The 23,137-nt window shown below is 50.5% G+C and overlaps 2 protein-coding genes across 5 annotated transcripts; both read right to left on the reverse strand.

The window, feature by feature from the left end:
- Positions 1 to 23: 23 nt before the first annotated feature.
- INPP5B (inositol polyphosphate-5-phosphatase B) lies at positions 24 to 17,150 on the reverse strand. Of its 4 annotated transcripts, none has more exons than XM_064731628.1 (22): positions 16,855 to 17,150; positions 16,026 to 16,105; positions 15,591 to 15,688; positions 15,193 to 15,222; positions 14,403 to 14,513; positions 11,663 to 11,753; positions 10,619 to 10,789; positions 8,973 to 9,074; positions 8,475 to 8,589; positions 7,782 to 7,898; positions 7,305 to 7,492; positions 6,010 to 6,121; positions 5,747 to 5,856; positions 4,708 to 4,843; positions 4,113 to 4,223; positions 3,334 to 3,496; positions 2,945 to 3,180; positions 2,641 to 2,754; positions 2,261 to 2,345; positions 1,836 to 1,963; positions 941 to 1,052; positions 24 to 503 (listed from the first exon to the last, which is right to left on the reverse strand). In XM_064731628.1, exons 1-22 carry the CDS (start codon positions 16,909 to 16,911, stop codon positions 379 to 381), a joined length of 2,592 nt encoding a protein of 863 aa, XP_064587698.1. In that variant the 5' UTR covers positions 16,912 to 17,150; the 3' UTR covers positions 24 to 378. The 4 variants fall into 4 exon arrangements, with proteins under 4 accessions (XP_064587698.1, XP_064587697.1, XP_064587699.1 ...); XM_064731627.1 differs by having other exon boundaries at positions 11,663 to 11,756; positions 16,855 to 17,149; XM_064731629.1 differs by lacking the exon at positions 15,193 to 15,222 and having other exon boundaries at positions 11,663 to 11,756.
- A 1,620-nt stretch (positions 17,151 to 18,770) lies between these two features.
- On the reverse strand, positions 18,771 to 21,955 carry LOC135457334 (mucin-5AC-like). The gene is made up of 5 exons (XM_064731865.1): positions 21,269 to 21,955; positions 20,656 to 20,803; positions 20,379 to 20,473; positions 19,148 to 19,355; positions 18,771 to 18,778 (listed from the first exon to the last, which is right to left on the reverse strand). The coding sequence occupies exons 1-5, from the start codon at positions 21,953 to 21,955 to the stop codon at positions 18,771 to 18,773; spliced, it is 1,146 nt and encodes a 381-aa protein (XP_064587935.1).
- Between the last annotated feature and the right edge of the window lie 1,182 nt (positions 21,956 to 23,137).

A 23,137-nucleotide genomic window follows, 5' to 3' on the forward strand; every position in this document is an offset into this window, starting at 1 on the left:
CGCCGCGGGGGCTGACGGGAACGGGGAGGGCCGGGCAGCGCAGCGCCCCCTCACGGCCCTCAACGACACCGAGCACCGCGCAAAGATCTTTTTATTTAAATACAATGATTTAAAAACTCTCGTCGTTTTAACAAGTTAAATAAAATACAGTGTAAATATCGCCTCTCGTGTTTTGTTTTTTTTTTATCTCGACTACATACAGCTTATTGGGAAGCTTCATGTACTTTACAGCGTAATCAGGTGTCAAACTGCCTGATCTTTGAAAGCAACAGATTGTATAAAACACCGTGATATAAAAAAAAAAAGAGTGCCGGTATAATGTACAAAAAAATATTTTTTTTACAGTAATTCAGTGTCTACAAGTCAGATATAAGTGTGTCATGGCAAATCCTCTTCCCTGACGAGGAATTGTTGGATAAATTGCTGCGCTTTCCTCTTCTCGGCGATGTCGGGCGTGGGGTGGCCGGGAGGAGGCCGCAGTAACAACCCCCCGAACACGCTGGCTGTGGGGAAAGCACAGAAATGTGAAAAAACCCGCCTATTTTATCATTGGATTTTCGCAAATATTCAAATGAATATTATATATGTGTTGTGTTAGAAAGTTATGCTGTGTTAATTCCCTTAAGCAGTGTGTTACATCTGTAACTCTTTGTTTCTATTGTCTCATATTGTCCTAAATCCAAATTGTCCAAATTATTATTACTCTAATTGTATTACTATTTTTGTAACCATTTTATTACTATTAAACTTTTAAAATTTTAAAAACAGGTAATTGGCTTTTTTCACATCTCACATCTTTGGGTTGCTTCCCCAGATTCCTGCTTTTCTGTGGACTATTTGTTATAATAAAAGGTTCAAAGCTCTACAAGCCACCACTGCACTCAGGTATGAAGTGTTTTGTGCATCCCCTCTGAACAGAGGGTTATTTTGCAGGCCTTACCAAGAATATTCACATCCAAATGGTTTTTCCCTGAGTTCTTCAGTAGCTCTCGTAGAAATGCCATCAGATACTCAAACACATTTCTGTGGAACACTGGCAGGTCAGCAATAATCTGAGGAGGGGAAAAAAAACCCCACATTTTTATGGGACACTGGTAGGTCAATGAAAATCTGAGGAGGGAAAAAACCCCACAATTTTTGGAGCATTGGTAGATCAGAGATAATCTGAGGAGGTAAAAACACCAACATTTACATTGCAGGCACAGCAATGCCTTCCAGCTGCACCAGCCCCCAAAACCCCCCTGGCTGCAGGTGCCAACAGCTCTTTATAAACTAAAATCACCAATTCCAGATAATTTTTATTAAGAGAGGATTAAGTTACTGAAAGTAAAACTGGGTGACTGGTGTCACCAGAGGCCACATTGCTGCCCTCCCTCAGGGACTGGTGTCACTGAGGCCACTTTGCTGCCCTCCCTTTGGGACTGGCGTCACCAGAGGCCACTTTGCTGCCCTCCCCATGGAATTGGTGTCACCAAAGGCCAGTTTGCTGCCCTCCCTTTGGAATTGGTGTCACTGAGGCCACTTTGCTGCCCTCCCTTGATGTGAGAGCACTTTGCCTCTTGACTGGTTTCAGAGGCCACTTTGCTGCCCTCCCCATGGAATTGGTGTCACCAAAGGCCAGTTTGCTGCCCTCCCTCAGGGACTGGTGTCACCAGAGGCCACTTTGCTGCCCTCCCTTTGGGACTGGTGTCACTGAGGCCACTTTGCTGCCCTCCCCATGGAACTGGTGTCACTGAGGCCACTTTGCTGCCCTCCCCATGGAACTGGTGTCACCAGAGGCCACTTTGCTGCCCTCCCTCAGGACTGGAGCAGGTCCCTGGGGCAGCCAGCAGTACCTGGCAGCTCTGGCTGTAGTTGCTGGCGCTCTCCAGGCAGGAGCTGTAGAACCTGCAGCAGATGACAGGTTCAGGGAGGCTCTCCAGGAACAGCAGCAGGGCCTCTGCCACTGAGTGGTTGCTGCCCACTGACCCAGTGGTTAAGGAAGAGCACAGCACGACCTAGGCTGATCCTATTTCTGCTGAAACATGAATGAACTTTGGGTTAGGTGTCCCAGAACTCTGCCCACAGCTCACAGCTTTGGGTTGATCCCCTGGCCTCCACACGAGCTGTTGGGCACTTGTGTCATTCACTGACATTGTCAGCACTCAGCAGAGGATGACACAGAGCCACGAGGAAATGCAGAGACAGCAGCTTAAAAACCTCTCTCAGTTTTGGCACTCTGGCATGGTGAGCCCTCCTGGACATCAGTGTAAAAGGATACAGAAAGTATCGTACATTCCCGTGTCCAAACAGTCTCGGATTTGCTCAAATTCAGATCTGAGGCCTGGCTGCTGAAACAGGTCCTCCTGCAAAGACAACGCTGTGTCAGTCCAAGGAAAACAGAAGAATTGTGAGTAAATAGAACAATATCTTATAATCTGCCTGGAAAGTCTCTCCAAATTGCTGGTACCACCAATCTGCTGATACCTGGACACACAGACATGGTCACTAGCACCAAACATTACAACCTGGGGCATCAGGACCCCTTATCTTCCATGGCCTTTGGCCAAACACACCCAGCTCGTGGTGATTGCTATGACCAGTGTCTTCTTCAAAGCTTAACCCAATGCAAACATCTCATTTTGAGTTTCCAGTGCCAACCTGCTGGGAAGCGTTGCGGTTCAAGTGATCCACCATCATCCACAGCTCTTTTGGGATGTCCATGGGCCTTTCATCCTCAACAGGATCATCACTCATGTCTACTGGCATCAGGGTCTGAGGGAGGGCAGTGTGGGCAGGAGGGAGACAAACAAAAGGTAGCTAGCCAAGCTCTGATTCAACTCGGCAAAAATACTTCACAAAGCTTATACCTGAGAATTGAGACTTCTTAATAAAAACAGACAGGCCTTAGCATCTAGTTTTAATGCTCTTGTGTGTTTGGAAGGGAATCTTGTCTTTAACTCACAAGTCTCCGAATGGATTCTGCTGACATGTCCTGGATTGGTTCCCTCATGTAACACAGTGTATGGATGGGAGAGCCAAAGCAACTTGGCAAATAGTTGCCTGTTACGGATAGAAAATAATCCTTCCCTCTGACAAGATGCAAGACCAAGATATCTTCAAGTTTTTCCTCTCCAGAGTTCAAGCGAGTAGCTGTTGATTTATTAACAAACACCTCCAGCTCAACTGTGATCTCAGCATCTGCCAGAAGATGATAAAAAGCCCAGACTCAGTTACAAGCAGCATGAAACCAACAGCCTGCAAAGAGGCACAGCACTCTCAGAAGTGTGGAGGGAATTAAGCCAGAAGGGAACAACATCAGCTCATGAACATGAGACAAAAGGAGCAGCTCACCTGAGAGCAAGAAGCCCTTGCAGGGATTAGCAGTCAGCCACTCCTTGCAGTAGTTGTACTCATCTGGTTTGCTGATAAATTCAAACTGGCAGGGCACTTGGCCATTGCGGATTGTGAACCTCTCTACCTGCAGCTTCATGTATTTAACATCCTTAAAATGGATCTAGAAACAAATGTCAGTCAGCATCATCAGCCAATTCCACCTTGCTGGAGCAGCAATTCCTGTTCTGTGGTTTAATTATTAAGCAGCAAGACAAGCAGATTAACCCCTTGCTCCCACCCCATCTCCTCCAGGACTGCAGAGGATCACACGTGCATACTCTGAATGCCAAAGTCCTCTCCATCAGGGGGCCCTTTGAAACAAATGCTGCCCTCAAATAACCACAATAAAATTGAGAATGAGATAGCAGTGGCCTCAAAAGTCTCCTGGGCTTATCTTTATAGTCCCAACACACAAAGCAAATGCTGGTTTGTGACCTTCTTCAGAGCCTTACAATTTTACATTTCATGTTTGAAAGCACAAGTCAGAGCAAGGGTCACAAACCACCTTTTTACTTTCTCTCTTCCCACCTCAGGGAATGACACACCTTGTGTTTCAGCCCTGGACTGTGAATGGAATTCAGCATCTAAACAGGAGCAAAGATTCCTAGGGCTTGCAAATAGAGAGCAGCTGGAAGTCAAAATATTCTTTTTGGAACCAGCCCCAAGGGTCCAGGATCTGCTGGGGTCTGGGGTTGCTCAGTTCCCTGAGGGAGTGCTGGCACATGGCCTTGCCCTACCTCTCTGCGGGACAGTGTCACCGAGGGAATGTTGGCATTCTCCAGCTTGTCCAGGGAGCGCACGATTTCCTCAAAGGCTTTTCTGTACAGCTCCTCGTTCACAACCTTCACCTGCAAAGGACACACACTGCACCAGCCAGCACTGACTGTGCCTCTGCAGGACAGCTGGAGCACAGCTGCAAACATGGGAAATCATTTGATTTTAGCAGCACACTGGGGTGTACAACACAGAGAGAGCTGTTTGGAGCACTAATCTCCAAGATCTTCTCATGATCCAACAGTAAAAGAACCTTGCCATAACCAACAGGAGTCACTCAGTCACTACTAGATCAACCTTTTTTTTCCCCTCAGAAAAAATAAGAAGTTTGACAAGACACTACTGTGTTCCCAAAGAACACTGGCAAATATTCAGGCTTAACTGCAGTATCATTTACACAACCCTTGCTCAGTGTGGTCAACAATCCCATCTCCATATCTGATCCAGCCCACCTTTCAAGCCATTGTCCCCTGCAGATGCCACAAAAGCAGGAGAGAAAAATGAGCACCCAGGGAATGAGGCCAGCAGGGTTACCTCATCCAGCACTGACAAACTTACCCCAATGTCAAACACTGAGCTCACTGGCTTGTGGTCACTGAGCTTCAGAGCCATGTGGCTGCGATAGCTCAGCTGGGCAATGTTCTGCCCTTTCCAGAGGATCCGGTCACACCAGGCTGGAACACGACACTTCTCACTAAAACAGGGGGAAAATCACCATTTTCAGGCACAGTAACAACACTGGGCAGAGCACTGCTCACCCAGACCTTTCCTCCCGTGGTTGGAGCTCATTCTCTATCAAAGTGGCATTTTTAACAGTTTCTTCAGATAGATATAAAAAGTTTTGAGTGTATACTATAGGTAGACGCTCTACTTATAGAGCAGACACTCTACCTCTGAGTGTCTACTAAGGTATCTCTAGCTCATGCTTTACTTCCCACTTCTTCAAAGGTGCAAGATACAATTAACACACAAAGGAATACTCAGGTGTTTTTGACTATGAGAACCATGAAAAATAAGAACTCAGGCTCTACATTTAAAGTTTGCATTTATTTTCACTGACAGCTGCAGAGATTTAATTTCTGCACTTGCAGCTGAAGTTCCTGGTTTGGGGAGACTAGAGGAGCTGCTCTGTGTATACAGCATTACAAAAAGGATGGTTCTTGAAGGCTTTTGAAGAACAGCACAGCTGATTTCATATCAACCCTGGCTGGTCTCACCTGAGCAGGTACAGCAGAGAGCAGCAAAAAATGAGATCCTAAATATTTTGCTTGGGGAAAAACCCAACAAACTAAAAAAGAATTAAACTAGCTAAAAGGATTCATTAACTTTGTTAATGAAGCACCTCTAAGAGGAAACCTAATAGGATTATTATTGGGAAAAAATATTAGGAATATCTGACAAATAGCTGTAGGAGAAAAACAAGGTAAATAGATGTAAACAGGAGATGAATTTTGGAGTGAAGGGAGAGAACCAGAAATAATTTCAGAACTGTTCCTATTTCCAGCCATTAGACCTGCAATGTTTTTGAGCCTTGTTTTTACTTCCCTCAGTGATAACATCAGCCATTTGTACATCACATCTGAGGCAATCACTGTACCTTGTGTCCCAGTCATCACAGCCCGCATCATACTTGTACGTTGGCTGGAAAGAGATCTCTCCTTCTGTGAAGCCTTCAAAGGCTGCATTTGCCTTCATTTGCCTCTTCAGCTACAAAAGAAAATATGAAAACTTTAATTTTAGGTAATCTCAAGCACAATTTCCATATGGAGTAAAGGGAGACAATGAGCCCAGAAAAGGCCAAGGAGTTGTGTGGTTTGTACTGAGCACCCTCAGCACCATGTGCAGGTGAGACAGCAGTACCTGGTCATACTGGCAAAGCTCTGGAAATGCTTTCTCCTCTACAAGCTGCTTCACTTTTGCCACATCCAGCTCCTCCAGACGGTAGTTGAGGTCCCCCAGCCACAGGATGACACTGAAAGGGAACATAAACCACAATGTGCAGAGGCCTGAAGCTGCCCCAGAGCTCAGCCATGGACAGCAGCTCCACTCTGCATCTCTCCCCATCACAACCCCTCTGCTGAGCTGCTCTCATCAGGAATAACAACAGTGGAAATTTAAAAGAGAAGCTACCTTTTCTATTTTTGCCATTATTAATCACTGTGGTGCTGTTATTGCTCCACAGTGACTGAATTCCACAGCTGGGGAAGTCAGTGCTTATTCCTGCCCCATCCTCACTTCAGGCTTGAGAATGAAACAAGGTTTTGGAGAGCACAAGGTGACAAGTGACTCCCCTTTGCTGATCTGCTCTCATCAGGAATAATAACAGTGGAAATTTAAAAGAGAACCTAATTTTTCTCTTTTGGCCATTATTAATCATGGCTCTGCATGTTTGTCACTATCCCTTCATGGCTGGTGTAGTTATTATTGTAGTTATTATTCCACAGTGACTGAATCCCACATCTGGGGAAGTCAGTGCTTATTCCTGCCCCATCCTCACTCCAGGCTTGAGAATTAAAACAAGGTTTGGGAGAGCACAAGGTGATAAGTGACACCCCTCTGCTGAGCTGCTCTCATCAGGAATAACAACAGTGGAAATTTAAAAGAGAAGCTACCTTTTCTATTTTTGCCATTATTAATCACTGTGGTGCTGTTATTGCTCCACAGTGACTGAATTCCACAGCTGGGGAAGTCAGTGCTTATTCCTGCCCCATCCTCACTCCAGGCTTGAGAATTGAAACAAGGTTTGGGAGAGCACAAGGTGATAAGTGACACCCCTCTGCTGAGCTGCTCTCATCAGGAATAACAAAGTGGAAACTTAACAGAGAGCTACCTTTTCTATTTTTGCCATTATTAATCACTGTTCTGCATGTTTGTCACTATCCCTTCATAACTGGTGTAGTTATTACTCCACAATGACTGCATTCCACAGCTGGGGAAGTCGGTGCTTATTCCTGCCCCATCCTCACTCCAGGCTTGAGAATAAAACAAGGTTTGGGAGAGCATAAGGTGATAAGCGACCTGTCCAAACCAGGTAAAGCTTTTCTGGCCCCTCCAGCTGACATTTATGGCACTGGGCCCCCTCCTCACCCCCCAGCACATTCTCAGAGTGCTCCCTTGCACATGCCATCACTCCCACAGCCAGAGGGGAAGCATACTCGTGCTTGCCAATAGTGAGAGGGGGCAGGTTTGGGTCAGACTGGCAGAACTGCATCCTGGAGCAGATGTCCTTGAAGTCCTGGTTCCTCCGCTCGTATTCCTCCGTGTGAGCTGCCAGGTGAGAGTTCACAATGCACACGCTGGTGTTGTGGAATTTAAACCTGATGGCAACACCACCTTTGTTACCCTGAAAGACAAAGATATTAATCAGAAGCTTCTACACAGCAGATGAGTTACTAGCAGTGGACAAGCCAGAAGATTTTGAGACAGAGTGTTTAATTCTAGAGGAAGGAATAGGCTGAAAATGCTAATTAGTGATTTCTGCTTTGAACATTGGTGCACAGCTGGCAGTGCCCTGAGCTGGCATGGGGATAGGACTGTCTGCTTCTAGAATCAGCCCTTATCTGGAGGAATAACCATGCATCCAAGGAGAGGGGCTCTTCCAAATCTCACCCCTTCTCATTTGCCATTCTTACCATCCTCCCCATGATTCCAGTCCCCACAGTCTCAACTTCCACCTCGGAGATGTTCAGAGCCAGTTCTGCCTTCACATACAGCAGGAGCATGATCCCCACCAGCCTCACAAGCTTCACCTGAAAAACACACCCAGTCCATTCCACGCTGCAGTGGAAGAGGTTTGCTGGGAGAAGGCACATCCATCCACAACATGGGTCACCAAAGAGGAAGTTTCAGGATCATCCAGTGCACAGGCCCCCAACAGCACATTTGGAAGGAGCTGGGAGCAACAGGAAGGAGCTGGGAGCAGCATCAGTGAAGGAAGTTGAAGCCCAAAGCAAGAGCTACAGCACAGACACATGGAAGGAAATTCCCTTCAACAACAGAGACAAGAGATGAAGCAGACCTATGGAGCTGGAGCTAAACCAAAAGCAATATTCCTACCAAAATAACTTCACAATTCATTCCACCATACACTGTATTCAGGCATGGAAGAAGGTACAGAACTTCCTATTCTCCTTCCCCAAGACAGCAGGAGCTCCCTTTGAGTGGGGAAACCTGGCTCTGTTTCCCATCCTACCCCTGCCTCACCATCTAAAGAACCTGCACAGCCTCTGAAGACACAGCATTGGGAACAAGAGAAAGCAAAGGGAAAAGAGTGGGAAAAGTGGGAAATGATTCCACACTCAAACCTCCCCAAAAGCCACATTTACCTTTGCGTATTTGGCATCTGGGTGAAGACTATCAGTTACAGCTTTAAACCATTCTTCTTCCTTCGGTGTGTCATTGAAAAAGAAGGCTTCTTTAGTCAGATCAAGCTCCTGGAAACTGTGTTAGAGGAAGGAACCCATGGATGCATGCACTTGTTTATGGCTCTCCAACCCCTTCTCTGGGAAAGAACTAAATCAGCTTACACTCACTAAATTCATAACTGAAAACTCAAATTTAGTTTTGCTGATTGTAGATGTATGTCAAATGTAAAGCTCAATTACTGTCATTATTACATCAGATGGCATTAAGGATTTTGCAACACTGAGAGGCCAAACCCTACCAGACCAACAACCCTTACAGGCTGTGACACACCCACCCTGGAGCTGTGCATGCACTGCACCAGTGCCAACATTCCTGTGGTGTCCTGGCTGAGCTCCTCTGGGTGACAGAGCCTCCTGCACAGCCCAGGTCAGCGAGGGTGGCCAGGGACAGACACTCACCCCACACAGTAAATGTCTGGAGGCTCAGCATCACACCTCAGCCAGGGCTGCAGGCTCTCTGTGGGTGACTGCCCATTCACGTTGTATGTGCCCACAAAAACCCTGCAAAGACAGTGACAGGACCCCAGAGCTGCAAACTGGGAGAGAAAACTCCCTGCAGAGCCCAGGAAACAGCACTGCTGTTAACCAGTTTGTTTATTCACCATATTATGTTTAATAAATATAACCATATTATATTTAACCATAAATAACCATATTTATAGTTCTATATAACATATATATAGAACTTTTATATATATATACACACATATATATATACATATATATATACATATATATATATACATATATATATACATATAGTTCTATATGTGTATATATATATATATACACACATATAGTTCTGTATAACTAATATATAACTTATTCACCATATTATGTTTATTAACCATAAATAATGTTCTACACAACTAACGCGCTGCCAGGGAAAATTAAGAAAGGTGACAAAGTTTAAATTTCTAAAATTATTATCCCAGGAAACAGCACTGCTATTAACCAGTTCGTTTATTAACCATATTAATAAATAGAACCATATTATATTTAACCATATCTATGGTTATATATATATATCTAATATAGTTTTATATAACTATATATATAACTATTATAGTTCTATATAACTATATATATAGTTAGTTATATATAGTTAACTATATATATAGTTAAATATATATATATATATATATATATAACTAGTATAGTTCTCTATAACTAATGTGTTGCCAGGGAAAATTAAGAAAGGTGACAAAGTTTAAATCTCTAAAATTATTATCCCAGGAAACAGCACTGCTATTAACCAGTTTGTTTATTCACCATATTATGCTTAATAAATATAACCATATTATATTTAACCATAAATAACCATATTTATGGTTATATATATATACATATAACCATATATATATTAGTTATATATATATATATAAAACACTAATATAGTTCTATATAATTAATGTGTTGCCAGGGAAAATTAAAAAAAGTGACAAATTTTAAACCCCTAAAATTATTTAACTACAGCTGCACCTTTACAGATGGATTTTTACAGAAGAACACGTTGTTATACACAAAGTGTTAAAGAAAAAAACAGAAATAAGGCTGTAGGAGCTAAACCAAGATAGCTTGAAATGATAAATTTCTGTGCAGTAGCAGCTTGAAATGATAAATTCGCAGACTGAGATGCATAAAACGATTTCAAATACAGTAAAGTTTTGGTCCTAATTATGTATTTCACTCGAGCTCTTTCTTATGAGCTTGTTGGAAGAACTACATGGATAAGCATTGGACAGAAATGGAGAGGGAGAAGGCTGGATGCATTTCCAGACACTGTCTAAAAAAAGCACCAAAATAAAGTGATTTCAAAAAGGGCATTTCCTCCACCAAGAACCATGAAGAAAGAGACATGAATGAAATTCTGCTCTGCTCATATCTAAAGGTGGAAAGAAAACTGTTCTGGAAAGCATGAATTATACTTTTCTACAGAATTTTCTGTTTGTGGGGACACAGGATGAAACAACAGATGAGTTGTTCCAACAGTCTGTGCTCAGTTACAGCCCACAAAGTAAGTTCTTCTCAGGAATGCTCATTACCTGTAGTTCTGGATGTGTGTGTAGGAGTCCTGCATTTGTAAAAGCTGGGATTTAACAATAGTATCTCTGAGCCCAAACTTTGGCTCTGATAAGATTGAGGCCTTGTTCGAAGCCATGACACGCGAGGCCCGGACCTGCTCCGTTCTCACTTCAGGCTTGGCTTTGTTTTGCCTGCAAATGAAAGCAAAACCACAGGTGAAGCCCAGGCTATCCCCACACCCTAATCAGCATATTTCTGCCACTGAGGCCTTAATTCACATTTTTCTGTCTGTTCACTAAATACAGATAACATTTGGGATAAGCCAAGAAGACTGAAAAGAGCATTTCTTAGCAGGCAAAACCAGTTTAATTAACTAAAATAACAAATGGTTTTCACCATCCTGGTGCAGCCTGTTGATGCAGAGCAGGCCCTACACCTGGAAAATGATACAAAAACTGAACATCTTCCCTGCTTACTGCAGCAAGGAGAGGCAAATCTCATCTCCCTGTGCCTCAGCCAGGAATGAAGAACTCTGTTTGTTTATAAAACCTTCTGCTGGAAATATTCCAACTCTGCCCAGAGTGGGTGGAGGCAGAGGTGGTTTTATTTTGTGTCTCCTGGATCTGCAAACTCCTTTTGCAAAGGAATAATGCCCCAGCTTGGGAATTCCCAGCAGCAATGGGATGGTATAAATGTAAGGGCAGCATACCAGTGCCAAGGACAGCACATGGGCCGACTCTGAATGATTTGCATCAGGGTCCACAAAGTCCTGGGAACTGGAAAATCAAACTGTAACATTTTAAGAGTGTATCTATGAGACACAGTGGCTCTAAGCCAAAGCTCTCTGAATTAAAAATAAACAATGCTAGCAGGTCCTGTCCCACTAAACAACCAAAATAGGCCCAAACAGGGAGGATTGTAGGGAGAGGGAGTGGAATGAAATTTCCACTAATGTTTTGACAGCATGTTTATGCTGAATTTTTTTCTCTTTTAACTACAACCTGCAAATTCTCATTTTAAAAAGCTGACAGCTTCTATAGAGTCCCCCACCTCTGTGCACTGACCTGGGAGAGCTTCTATCAGTGCTGTCATGGCTGCAGCTCTGACTGCCTGCAGCTTTTTTCCCATTTTGTTTGACACCTTCAGAGCCAACCACTTCTAGAGGAGAAAAGAACAAAAAACAACCAACAAAAAGTTTCACTTTAAACACAAAGTGTTCTTCCATTTATCAACATGCTTATGTAAACACTGGCAAAAAATCTGTGGGCAGAAAATAATTTAGATTTGTCTGTGGAAAAACAAAGTACCCCACAGTCTCTCTTTCAGCTATCTGACAGATTTAGCTTACTCTGACCCAAGTGTTGTGTGATGATGCAGCAGAGGAAGGAACTACAGGAGCCACAGAGAGCAGCACTGTCCTCTGTGGGAGCACTTGCTGCTGCCTCTCCTTTACAGCTAAGCTGAAGCAGGACTTAACAGCACAAAATCCAGAGCTTTACCCCCAGGAATCTGAAAAATTTATGTTAATAGCAGATTTTTCCTTTCTGAAGCAAGACAGGAAGTACAAAGAAAGGGGGGAAAGGGAAAAAAACAAGCCCAGAGTTCCATTTAAAGGGTTTCTGCCTATCTTGCTGGGTATATCTGCAAATACCCAGCAAGGGACAGGTGTCAAGGGCCATAAAGAGTCACACCAGGGAGCCACTGAACCTCAGCAGAAACATCTGCCCCAAAGCAAGCTGCACGTTCCTAAAACAGTCACAGGGCTGCTACCACACAAATCGAACTAACCACAGCAGTGACACCGAACACATCACACTACCTTAGCAAAATCTGACCAGTCTCTCAGCACTTTGTTTCAGTTACAATGTTCTGCTCCTACAAGTTGCAAAATAACAGTTAAAAAAGAGGGTTCTGGGGGAGGGCTCTGTGTTTGAGATGCAAAACCAGCAATCTTACAATCATGCTCCTTAGCACACAAATCTAATGCTGATGTAGAAATTGTTAAGACTGTTGGGTTCTAGGCATTCAGCTGAGCTTCTCCTCCAGTGAACACAACTCAGAAAAATTAAGATGTTATTGCTGTCACAGAACATTCTGCAGAACACGAGCACACAACAGAAATAGAACTTGCAGTACTTCACCCAGGCCCTCGGGATACAAACCAGATGACAAGAAGTGGCCAAATTCTCAGCCTGGATAACCTCCTCTGCCCAGGAGCCTTCTGAGAATAGACTGTGTAAGAGGATTTATCAGAGCCTGGACGCAGCAGAGCACATGACTGAAACCTCACTGCAGATCACACAGCTCAAGTCAAGCAGAACTGACCAGGACACACAGAGATGCACTGGAAATGTGGGCCCAGGGACACAGCAGTGTCTCCATGGGTGTTGAGAGCTCAGTTACTGCTCCTTGGACCTCTGCAGGCTCTCCCACTAACAGCCATGCAACATCCCTTGAGAGTGAGTGACAGGAACCAACCTGAACTTCACCTCAATGGACAATGGTCACTTTTGTGCCAAGAAAAGAGCAGATTCCCAGGCTTTACTACCATGCCACTCACCAGTGTGCAGAAGGCATTACTGCAGAATGGAAAGGTGTGTGACCCTGCTGCTGTCACAACTCCTACCTGATCCAAAGATCAGAGTTACATCACACCTTGCATTCTAACCTCATGGGCAGAAATCAGCTTTAGGTAGGATTCTCCTAAGAAAGAGATTAGCTTTGGAAAAAGGCTGTTTCCTTAAGTATGTTTATACCTAGCCACAGATTTCTGTAGCCAGAGGGATCTATATGTTAGCACTCTGAAGTGGAATAATGACCTTGTTCAATAATTGAACTGAGCACAGAAATACAGAGCAACATGCAGAGATTACAGGAGGACTCAATTGCACAGGATTTGCAGTTAAATGAGATCCAAGCAGGAATAAAGGCATTAATGCTAAAAATGTGCAGTGATATTACAGAACAGCAGGAAAACGTATCATATCTCCTGGATAAACAGGATTCATGCTTAGCGTCCAAAGAGGAGAATTAAATTAGCCTGTCATGCAAGCAGAGCAGCAGGGCACAGCAAAACGCCAACATTCGGGTTTTGAACCCCACACTGACTTCCAGGAACTGCCTTAGCTCTGAACCTTCGCAAAGCGGGAAACCACCGAGCCCGGCGAGCGGCGGGGCCAGCGGAGGAGGCGCCGGAAGAGCCGGCGGAGCCGACCCGGGCGCACGGGGCGGGCACCGGGCGGCGAAACCAGCGGAGCCCCGGCGGTCAGTGCCCGGCAGCAGCTCCGAGCCCGCTGCCCGCGGCGGAGCTGCCCCGGAGCTGCCCCAGAGCCGCCTCCCGGCCCCGGCCGCGCCGCGGAGCTCCGGCAGCGCCGGGCGGGCTCTCAGCCCTGCCCCGGCCGCGCCTCCCCGCCCAGACAGACAGACGGACAGACGGACACACAGACCCACCCCGGCGGGTCCCCGCGCTCACCTCGGCAGGACCGCCCGCCCGCGGACATCGCCGCAGCTCGGTGCCCCGGCCCGGCCCGGCCCCAGCGCCCGCCCCAGCCCGCCCCGATCCGCCCCCGGCAGCCGCAGCCGCGCCCGCCCGGCCTCGGGCCCGCGGAGCGGCCGCTGCCTCTGTCCCGGAACACCGAGCGTCGCTGCCGGGGTGCTCACGGCCGGGAATCGCGGCTCATGGCAGTGCTGAACGAGTTCCAGCAGGGAGAGGCCGGCCCCGCTCCTCCACACGCGGGAGGGACGGACAGACAGACAGACGCCGCAGCTGCCTCCGAAGGGACCCGACACGGAGAAAGCTCGTACCTGCGCTGCACCTGCTGAGCTCCTGCAGGAAGGTGCGCGTGTGGGAGCCGAAGGGCAGCTGTACTGTGAGCCGATCGTCCGCTGAGCCGATCTGCACCGTCACGTCCGAGCCTGCGGACAGCGGGAGAGAAAACTCCGGTGGGTCGTGCTGACAAACCTGAGAGTGTCTCCTGACAGACCTTCCCAAACTGAGCGTGTCTTGACAAACCTTCCCAAACTGAGCGTGTCTCCCGACAAACCTTCCCAAACTGAGCGTGTCTCCCAACAAACCTTCGCAAACTGAGCGTGTCTTGACAAACCTTCCCAAACTGAGCGTGTCTCCCGACAAACCTTCCCAAACTGAGCGTGTCTCCCAACAAACCTTCGCAAACTGAGCATCTCCTGACAGACCTTCCCAAACTGAGCTCTGCCACAGTCTGTGTGCACATGCACACAGCCCTTGGCAACATCTCCCCATGCCTTCTTACCATCTTCCTTTCCAAAGTTTTACATGAGAATTACCCTTAAAATACAAAAATTATAATTTATAATATTTTTATTCTGCTTGTTCAGGGGTAATAATTAATCTTCCAGCAGCAGTTTAAAAATATATGGAAATGAGTACCCTTGGTTGCATGGGGCTGGCAATGCTCATTAGCAGCAGGTAAGAATGGCCAACAGCATGGAAACTGCCCCAGCAGAGCACAACCCCTCCCCAGTCAGCTCCTCTGGGGCCAAGAATCCCCCAGTCAGTCCTGCCCCAGTGCTGGCCCAGGCCCCAGAGCACCTGTAACACAGGCACAGAACTCACCAATGACGTGAAGGTCACTGTCCAGTACAACTGCAAAAGCAAGACAAAGTTCAGTTGAAAGCTAAAGCAACAGATTTTCAGACCATGCTGATACTTCTCCAAACTCCAAATGTTCCCTGCAGGAACAGGGGCAGGCAGAACAAACCTGGGGGCAGGGGCTGTGGCTGGGGCCTGGTGGGACAGAGGCACTCTGCTCCTCACAGGGCCCTGCCAAAAATGCCATGTGGTGCACAACTTTCACCAAAGATAACAAACTTGAAAAACATGAAGGCAGGATAGGTTGCAAATTTCAGGCAGCAGGAGAGCAGAATAAATTGCAAATTTCAGGAAGCAGGAGAGCAGAATATGGACACCAAACCCCTTCATCCCAGTCTTTGGGACTGACAGTGTGTCAGTACCTTCTTCCACTGCAAACTCATCAGTGATGGGGATCACCCTCTCCAGCCAGACGTCCTCAGCTGTGATGGCCATCCGCCGGTGGGTGTACACATAGATCCTGCAGGCACAGGGCAGCACGGGGGCAAAGCCTCCTCAGCTCTGCGTGTCTGACAAAGACAAACCCACACCCCATCCCACCCAGCACCACAGCTCGCACAGCCCCATGCAAACCCCAAACCGACTCCTCAACCCAGTGCCCACCCACCTGCTCCCCCATCGCTTAAATAATGTGTCTGCAGGGCAGAGCAGCTCATGGGGCTTCTCTCTGAGCACCCATAGCATCAAGGCACCATGTTCAAACTGGACTGCAGCCCTTGGGATGGGAAGGGGATCTCAGGAGGCTCCCCTGAGTTCTCTGGGTGCTTTCCCTGCCCGCCCCGCGCTCTGGTACCCACGCGTGGTGCCCGCGGCACTCCACCAGGCCCAGCAGCCGGCTCTCCACGCTGTCCCCCGAGGGCAGTAGCGCCTGCACAGCCTGGACCGCGGGTCAAGGAACCGTGGGGCAGCAACGGGAGCGGGGACGCGGCGGGGAGAGCCAGGATCGGGGCGGGGACCGGCGGGAGGAGCGGGGATGGAGCGGAGGGAGCGGGGATGGAACGGGGGGAGCGGGGATGGAACGGGGGGAGCGGGGATGGAGCGGAGGGAACTACGGGGACTGCGGGAGGGAGCAGCGGCAGCAAACGGGAAGGAGGGGACGGGGATGGACCGGAGGGAGCGGGGAGGGAACGGAGGGAGCGGGGACGGACCGGAGGGAGCGACGGGGATGGCGGGAGGGAGCGACGTGGACAGCCCGGATGGAGCAGCGGCAGCAAACGGGAAGGAGGGGACGGGGATAGCCCGGAGCTGGGAGCGATGGGGACAGCCCGGAGGGAGCCGCGGGGACAGCCTGGAACTGGGGGCAACGGGAACGGTGGGGGGGCGCAGCGGCAGCAAACGGGAAGGAGGGGACGGGGACGAACCGGAGGAAGCGATGGGAGCAGCCCGGAGTGAGCCACGGAGACAGCCCGGAGGGAGCGATGGGGACAGGCCGGAGCTGGGAGCAACGGGAACAGCGGGAGGAAGCAGCGGCAGCAAACGGGAGGAAGCCATGGGGCCAGCCCGGAGCTGGGAGCGATGGGGACAGCGGGAGGGAGCGATGGGGACAGGCCGGAGCTGGGAGCGATGGGGGCAGCCCGGAGCAGTAAGCGCGGCGGCCCCGCCACCCCGGCGCCGATGGAAGGATACGATCCGGCAGGTCGCCCCCGCCGCCAGGCTCTCCTGGATGGCCACCGACTGGTCCATGGCCGGGGCCCGGAGCCTGTCCCGGCCGCTGCGCGCTCGGCGCTGGCGCAACGCGATGAGCGCGGCTCCCCCCCCGGGGCCGCCCCCGCCGCCGCTCCGTTATCGCCCCGGGAGCGGCCGGAAATAACGGGGAGCACCGGGGGGAGCGGCCTGGCCCGGCACGGACGGCGGCCGGGCGGGTTCTGCGCGGAGGGATGCGGAGCACGGGGGAGGCACGGCACGGCACGGCACGGCCCGAACGCGGCCGGCCCCTCCCGGAAGGAAAGGGGGACTGAGAGGGGGAACGCTGGGCTCGGCAGGCATGGGAAAGGATCATTTCCACGGAAAAGCGCGAGATGCTCTTTTTTTTAGTAGCCCCTTGAATTATTTTTTTAGTAGCCCCTTGAATTATTTTTTTGTTGTTGTTGAATATCAAGATGACCCAGCACAAAGCCGTTATTCAAATTAATTAATGCGGAGTGTGGGAGTAAGTAAGTGCTGTAAAATACCACCCCGAGCTTTTTGCAGTGTCGAGACGGATGTATCTCTTTCCACGGATGCAGATCGAAAGTCAGGGAAAGCCCGAGTGGTCTCGGTCAGTGACAGCCCTGCAGCACTTCCCCCTAATCCAGAAGCGGGTGAGTCCCACTTCTCTGCTCACCAAAGTACAAGAGAACAGCCTGAAAACGCTGCTCTGAGCCCCAAACCTTTCAAGAATTGTGATGCTGGGCTGTGTTTTTAAAACAGAACAACCCTTGACGTGAATACACTGACACTGAAACAAGCTAAACACACACCCAAAGGCTGAGCTGCGGTTTTACTGTACCAGAACAGGCTCTGCAGCGTGGGAAGGGCCGGCTGTGGTAGAATGACGTGGTTTTTTATTTCATCCACCCCGTTAGGGCTGGCACTGCTCCACGAGGGCCAGCGCCGCTGATTCTCCTTGCTGGGAAAGCACACGAGGCTCCAAGGGCTCAGACCCACCCAGCTCAGCTCTGCCGCCCTCCCACAGGTCACACTGTGCTCAGCCACACTCCACACAGAGCACCAAAGGCGGCTGACACAAAGAGCTTTTAATATTTTGGAATATTTTCTCCAAGGAACCAGTGGCAGGGAACAGCACCACAGGTAATTCAGCCTGGCCATGCTCTGTGTGCTCACCTCTGGGCTCTGCTTCAGCAGCAGAGAACCACAGATGTGAAACAGAACCATCTAAAACTTGAGATGCTTTTAGATTAATCCCACTTCCCCGCCTGAGGCTGGGGATGAAACACAAAGTTGCTGTTTTACATACACAGGCAAGAAGCATTTTACTTTGGAGCTGTCAGAGGGGTGCAGGGAGACTGTGCCACAAGCAGGTCATTGATTAGAGCAGCCCCTGTGCCAATGCAGGATTTGGGGGGTTTTAAGGAGGCCTAAAACCTCCTTTAAGGAGGCCTAAAACCCCCTTGTTCCAGCTCCTGAGGTCCCCCATTCCAGCATCCACAATTAGCTTGCAGGTCTCTCAGACCTACAGGATTTGGGCAGGGTAGGATAGAACCCCTTGGTGTAGATTTCTAGGTGGACAGATGAAGTGCTTTTCCTCTGGGAAAAGGGAAAATCTTGTTTTCAAGTGCTTAAACTTTACTGAAATGGCAGGACTCAGCCATGCTGGGATGGTGCAGGATGCAGAGTGCAGCTTGAGGGGGGGTTAGGATCCACAGCAGGGTCCTATGGGCCTCAAGGGCCTAAAGAGGGGTTTAGGATCAACAGCAGGGTTCTGTGCAGGGTGAGTAGTTAAACTTTACTGAAATGTCAGGACTCACCCATGCTGGGATGGTGCAGGATGCAGAGTGCAGCTTAAGGGGGGGTTTACGATCAACAGCAGGATTCTATGGGCCTCAAGGGCCTAAAGGGGGGTTTAAGATCAACAACAGGGTGCTATGGGCCTGATGGGGGATTTAGGATCAACAGCAGGGTCCTATGTAAAGTGACCCTCAAGGGTTTAAGGAGCGTTTAGGATTGGCAGCAGGGTCCTATGCAGGGTGAGCAAAGTGCCCCCCAAGGGTGAGCAGCTGCCCATGAGCAGATGCAGAGGGCTCAGACACCCTGTTGGTGGCACAGGGACAGTACACAGGGTGTTTGCTAGCAGCCTTGGCTGAAGGCAGAGAGCAGCAGATCCTACTGATCCTACAGGAGAGGCTGTGGAGCTGCCTGGCTGCTGCCTACCCCCAGAGGGAGGTGGAGACCCTGAAATTCAGGAGGAGAACCACCCCACATGCCATGAGCTGCAGGAGTGGGGCCAGTGCTGCCTGCCCGGCGCTGTTGAGGTGAACTTTGCCATCCAGTTTCAGACAGCTGCCCTTTGGGGTGGCTGGGCAGCACTCCTGGTAGCAGGCAGCCTTCACCCCAGCAGCACAGGCTGGTTTGGCAGCCTTGCAGGCTCTGCTGCATCCTGCCATGTAATTCAAGCCCATCTTCTTCATCTGGAAGGAGAGAGACATTAGCCTGGGGGTCATGCCTTTAGGATTAGCATTACAGGAACACAATGCTGTGCAGCCCCAGGCCATACCTCACAGAAGTCCTGTCCCAAAATGCATCTAGTGGTGGTTTTCCTGCCTTTGAAACACTGGTCACCACGACAGGAAAATGCTGCACACACTTTGCCCTGTGAGAGAAAGGACAGGGAGATGCCATCTGTCCATCAGGACAAAAACTGCATTTAGGACAGCCCTGGGCTCCTCTCCATCCCCCTCTGCTCTGCTGGTTTTTGTGCTATCAGGCATTTGAGATCCAGAGATAAAGGAGTATTCTGAAACTGCAAGAAACTTCTGAGAGACCAGCAGAGCAAGCAAGTTTCAAGCCTCTTTTTCCTTCCTCTTAAGAGGGCTCTGCAGAGATAAGCTCCTTCCTCTCCTCTAGGCTCAGGAAGGGGCTGCAGAGCCCAGTGGGGTCTCACCCTCCTGCAGCTGCAGGAAGGCTCATCCATCCCATGGTGAGATCAAAGTGATGAGAGTGCTGCTCTGGGGAGCAAACCTGATGGAGAGAAGGCTCATCCATCCCATGGTCAGATCAAAGTGCCTGAGCTGGTGTGAGTGCTGCTCTGGGGAGCAGGATTGATGGACAGGGACAAAGCCCAATGCACAGGGCTCCTCATGGGCTCCTTACTTCCAGTAAATACTCATTCCAATACTCATTCAGGGTTTATTGCCCTTCCAGAGTCAGTGTTTACCCCATAAATCAAACGGAGGAGGGACCTTTTTGTGTCCCCTGCTCAGGGGTGAGCTCAGCCGCCCCAGCAGCCCCAGACCCACGGGTGCAGCCCCAGGCCCATGGGTGCAGCCCAGATCCATGGGTGCAGCCCCAGGCCCATGGGTGCAGCAGGGGGTGCAGCATGGAGCCCTGCAGCCCCAGACCCATGGGTGCAGCCCAGATCCATGGGTGCAGCCCACTCCCATGGGTGCAGCCCAGCCCCATGGGTGCAGCAGCCTCTCCTGCTGGGTACCTACGTTCTGGGGGGGAGCCCGGGGGGTGCTGCTGGTGCTGCTGGTGCTGCTGGTGGTTGTCAGTGGCACTGGGGCGGTGGTGGTGGGTGCCAGGTCACCTGCAGACACACGAGGAGCCCCGTGAGGCTGGGACAGCCCACACAGAGCCAGATTCACTAGCACTGCCAGGGCCACCCTGCCTCTCACCCCAGCACAGGGTGACCCCAAAAGGGAGGCAGAAGCAGCACAGCCCCTCTGGGTTGTGCCCACCAGAATAAAGCAGAACAAAGCTGGGCCATACCGTAGGCGGTGGCGTTGAGCTGCAGGCAGAGAGGGCCAGCACAGCACTCCAGGGCACAGGGCTGCCTGCTGCTGTTGGTGCTGCAGGGCTCCATGCTGCACCCCCTGCTGCAGCCTGCCGTGTAGTTGGTGCTGGAGAAACGATAGAGCTGCAAGGAAGGGGCAGAGCAAAGGGTAAAGTGAGTGTGGAGAGGGGCTGCCATGAAAAACCAGAAATTACTGACAGGCTGCCAGAGAGGAAAGGGAGATGGAGACAGATTTGATAGAGCAGTGTGGGTTGCTGAGGTTTTCCCTGGCGCAGCCCCTGGCAGCTCGTACCTGGCAGTGAGTCTGGTTATGGCAGGTGGCTGTTGTGTTGGCATGGGCTCCATCCTGGTAACACCGCTCTCCTGAGCACTGAAAGCTCTGGCAGGTTTGCTGGAGGGACACCAGGGTGTCACTGCAGGGCTGTCCCCAAGCACAGCCTGGCTGCCTGCAGGGGCCACCCCCACCTGGCCACCCTCTGGGCTCCCCTCCACCACATGGCCCTCCTGTGACCAACCAGCTGGGCAGGTGACACCGTCCATGGGGCAGCAACAGCCCAGCAATTCCCCTCTTTCCATTCCTTGCCTTACCATGGTCTCCTCTGCTCCCTCCATAGAGGTGTTGGTGGCCACCAGAGAGGCATTGGTGGGGGTGGCCACCACCGTGGCATTGTTGGTGACCACCACCACTGAGCTGTTCCTGGTGGATGCTGAAGCCTCCTTGGTAGTTGCCACCACCACCACGGCATTCTTGGTGGCTGCTGAGGTGTTCTTGGTGGCCATGGTCACCATTGAGGTGCTCTTGGTGGCTGCTGAAGCCTCCTTGGTAGTTGCCACCACCATCATGGCATTCCTTGGGGCTGCCAAGGTGTTCTTGATGGCCATGGTCACCATTGAGTTGCTCTTGGTGGCCATGGTCACCATTGAGGTGTCCTTGGTGGTTGCCAATGCATTCTTGGTGGCCCTGACCACCACCAAGTTGTTCTTGGTGGCCATCGAGGCCTCCTTGGTAGTCACCACCACCACGGCATTCCTGGTGGTTGCTGAGGTGTCCTTGGTGGCTGCCAATGCGTTCTTGGTGGCCGCAGAGGTGTTGGCAGTGGCCACCACTGCAGCATTCTGGGTGGTGGCCACCACCATGGCATTCTTGGTGGCCGCCACCACTGCAGCATTGTGGGTGGCCACTGAAGGGCTCTTGGTGGTCACAGCCACCTTCTTGGTGGTCACTGCTCCTACCAAGGCTTTCCTGGTGGCTGCTGAGGTGTCCTTGGTGGCCATCACAGCTGTGCTGTGCGCTGGAAAACAAAAAGCTCCTGCTTGGTGAAGGAGACACCAAGGAAGGGACAACGTGCTCAGCAAGCCCTGTGTCCCTTCCTGAGCCATGGCACAGTCCAGAGGGACCTGTGGGAAGCATCTGGCACACTGTGGCCAGGAGATGAAATGGAAAATGGCCACAGGATGTCCCCAAGAGTGTTCACTTGCAGCCACCAAGTAGGCAGCACAAGGAAGCAGGTGGGGGCCAGCAGCCACCACAGCAGCGCTGTGTGGGTGTCACAACAGCCTGTCCCTCCCACTTCCAGCCATACTGCCTGGCAAGGACAGGTTTTATGGGAAAATGTTCCTCACCCATCCTGCAGCTCTGTCCTACAGAGCACAGCCTGCAGAGGACAGGCACAAAGTCATCACTCTGCCTGTGCCCCACTCCCTGCAGCACCTCAGATTTCCCTTTGGGTACAGAACTCACCTGCTGTGGCAGGAGAGTCCTGAAGAGAGAGTTGCAGAGCCAAGATGCAGAGCAGGAGGCCTGGAATGGAGTGGGAATGCCTGAGAGCAGCACAGAGAGCCCTGCTGTCTGCCTTACCCACCCAGCAGCACAGGCAAAATCCTTGAACAGACAGGCAGGGAAGCTCCTCCACCTCCCCAAAGCCCCAGGTGAGCTCAGGGAGGCTTCTAGCACAGCCCCAACAGCTGGAGCAGAGATGGGGGACAGACAGGCAGACAGGCAGACAGACAGACAGGCAGACACTGCTCCCTGTGCTGACACAGCCCCCTTACCTCGAGTGTGGGGCCCGAGCCGTCGGTGTCCAGCCATCCTCATCCTCCAGCAGCTGCACCTGGAGCTGGCAGGGGCAGAGGGGTCAGAGCTCACCCAGGTGCAGGGGGGACAGCCCAGGACAGCTCTGTGCCCAGCCCCAGGACAGCTCTGTGCTGTCCCCGCAGTGCCCAGCCCCTCCTGGAGGCTCCCCAATCCCCCGTGGCTGCTGACGGGGATCAGGAGCCCCGGGGATCTCTGCGTGTGCTGTTGGTGTGGCAACAACTCCCTGGGGTCACAGCCCTGCAGGCAGCTGCCACCAGCAGGGCTCGGGGTGACACAGGGAAAAGCGGAGATGGGACCTGGCTCTCCATCCTCTATTTGCATTCCAAATGTTGAGCTGTTTTGCTAAGGAAATGGTGGAGGTG

The sequence above is a fragment of the Zonotrichia leucophrys genome, chromosome 23 (assembly GCF_028769735.1).
Source record: "Zonotrichia leucophrys gambelii isolate GWCS_2022_RI chromosome 23, RI_Zleu_2.0, whole genome shotgun sequence".
NCBI classification, from domain to species: domain Eukaryota; kingdom Metazoa; phylum Chordata; class Aves; order Passeriformes; family Passerellidae; genus Zonotrichia; species Zonotrichia leucophrys.

Coding starts and splice junctions, on each gene's coding strand:
- INPP5B (XM_064731627.1), bottom strand. CDS start 16,911: ATGGACCAGTCGGTGGCCATCCAGGAGAGCCTGGCGGCGGGGGCGACC. Junction 15,689..16,025: donor GAGTGCCGCGGGCACCACGC/GTGGGTACCAGA, acceptor CTGTGCCTGCAG/GATCTATGTGTACACCCACC. Junction 7,493..7,781: donor CTGGAATCATGGGGAGGATG/GTAAGAATGGCA, acceptor TTTGTCTTTCAG/GGTAACAAAGGTGGTGTTGC.
- LOC135457334 (XM_064731865.1), bottom strand. CDS start 21,955: ATGGCCACCAAGGACACCTCAGCAGCCACCAGGAAAGCCTTGGTAGGA. Junction 20,804..21,268: donor AGGGAGCAGAGGAGACCATG/GTAAGGCAAGGA, acceptor CCTTCCTTGCAG/CTCTATCGTTTCTCCAGCAC. Junction 20,474..20,655: donor GCTCAACGCCACCGCCTACG/GTATGGCCCAGC, acceptor GTGTGTCTGCAG/GTGACCTGGCACCCACCACC.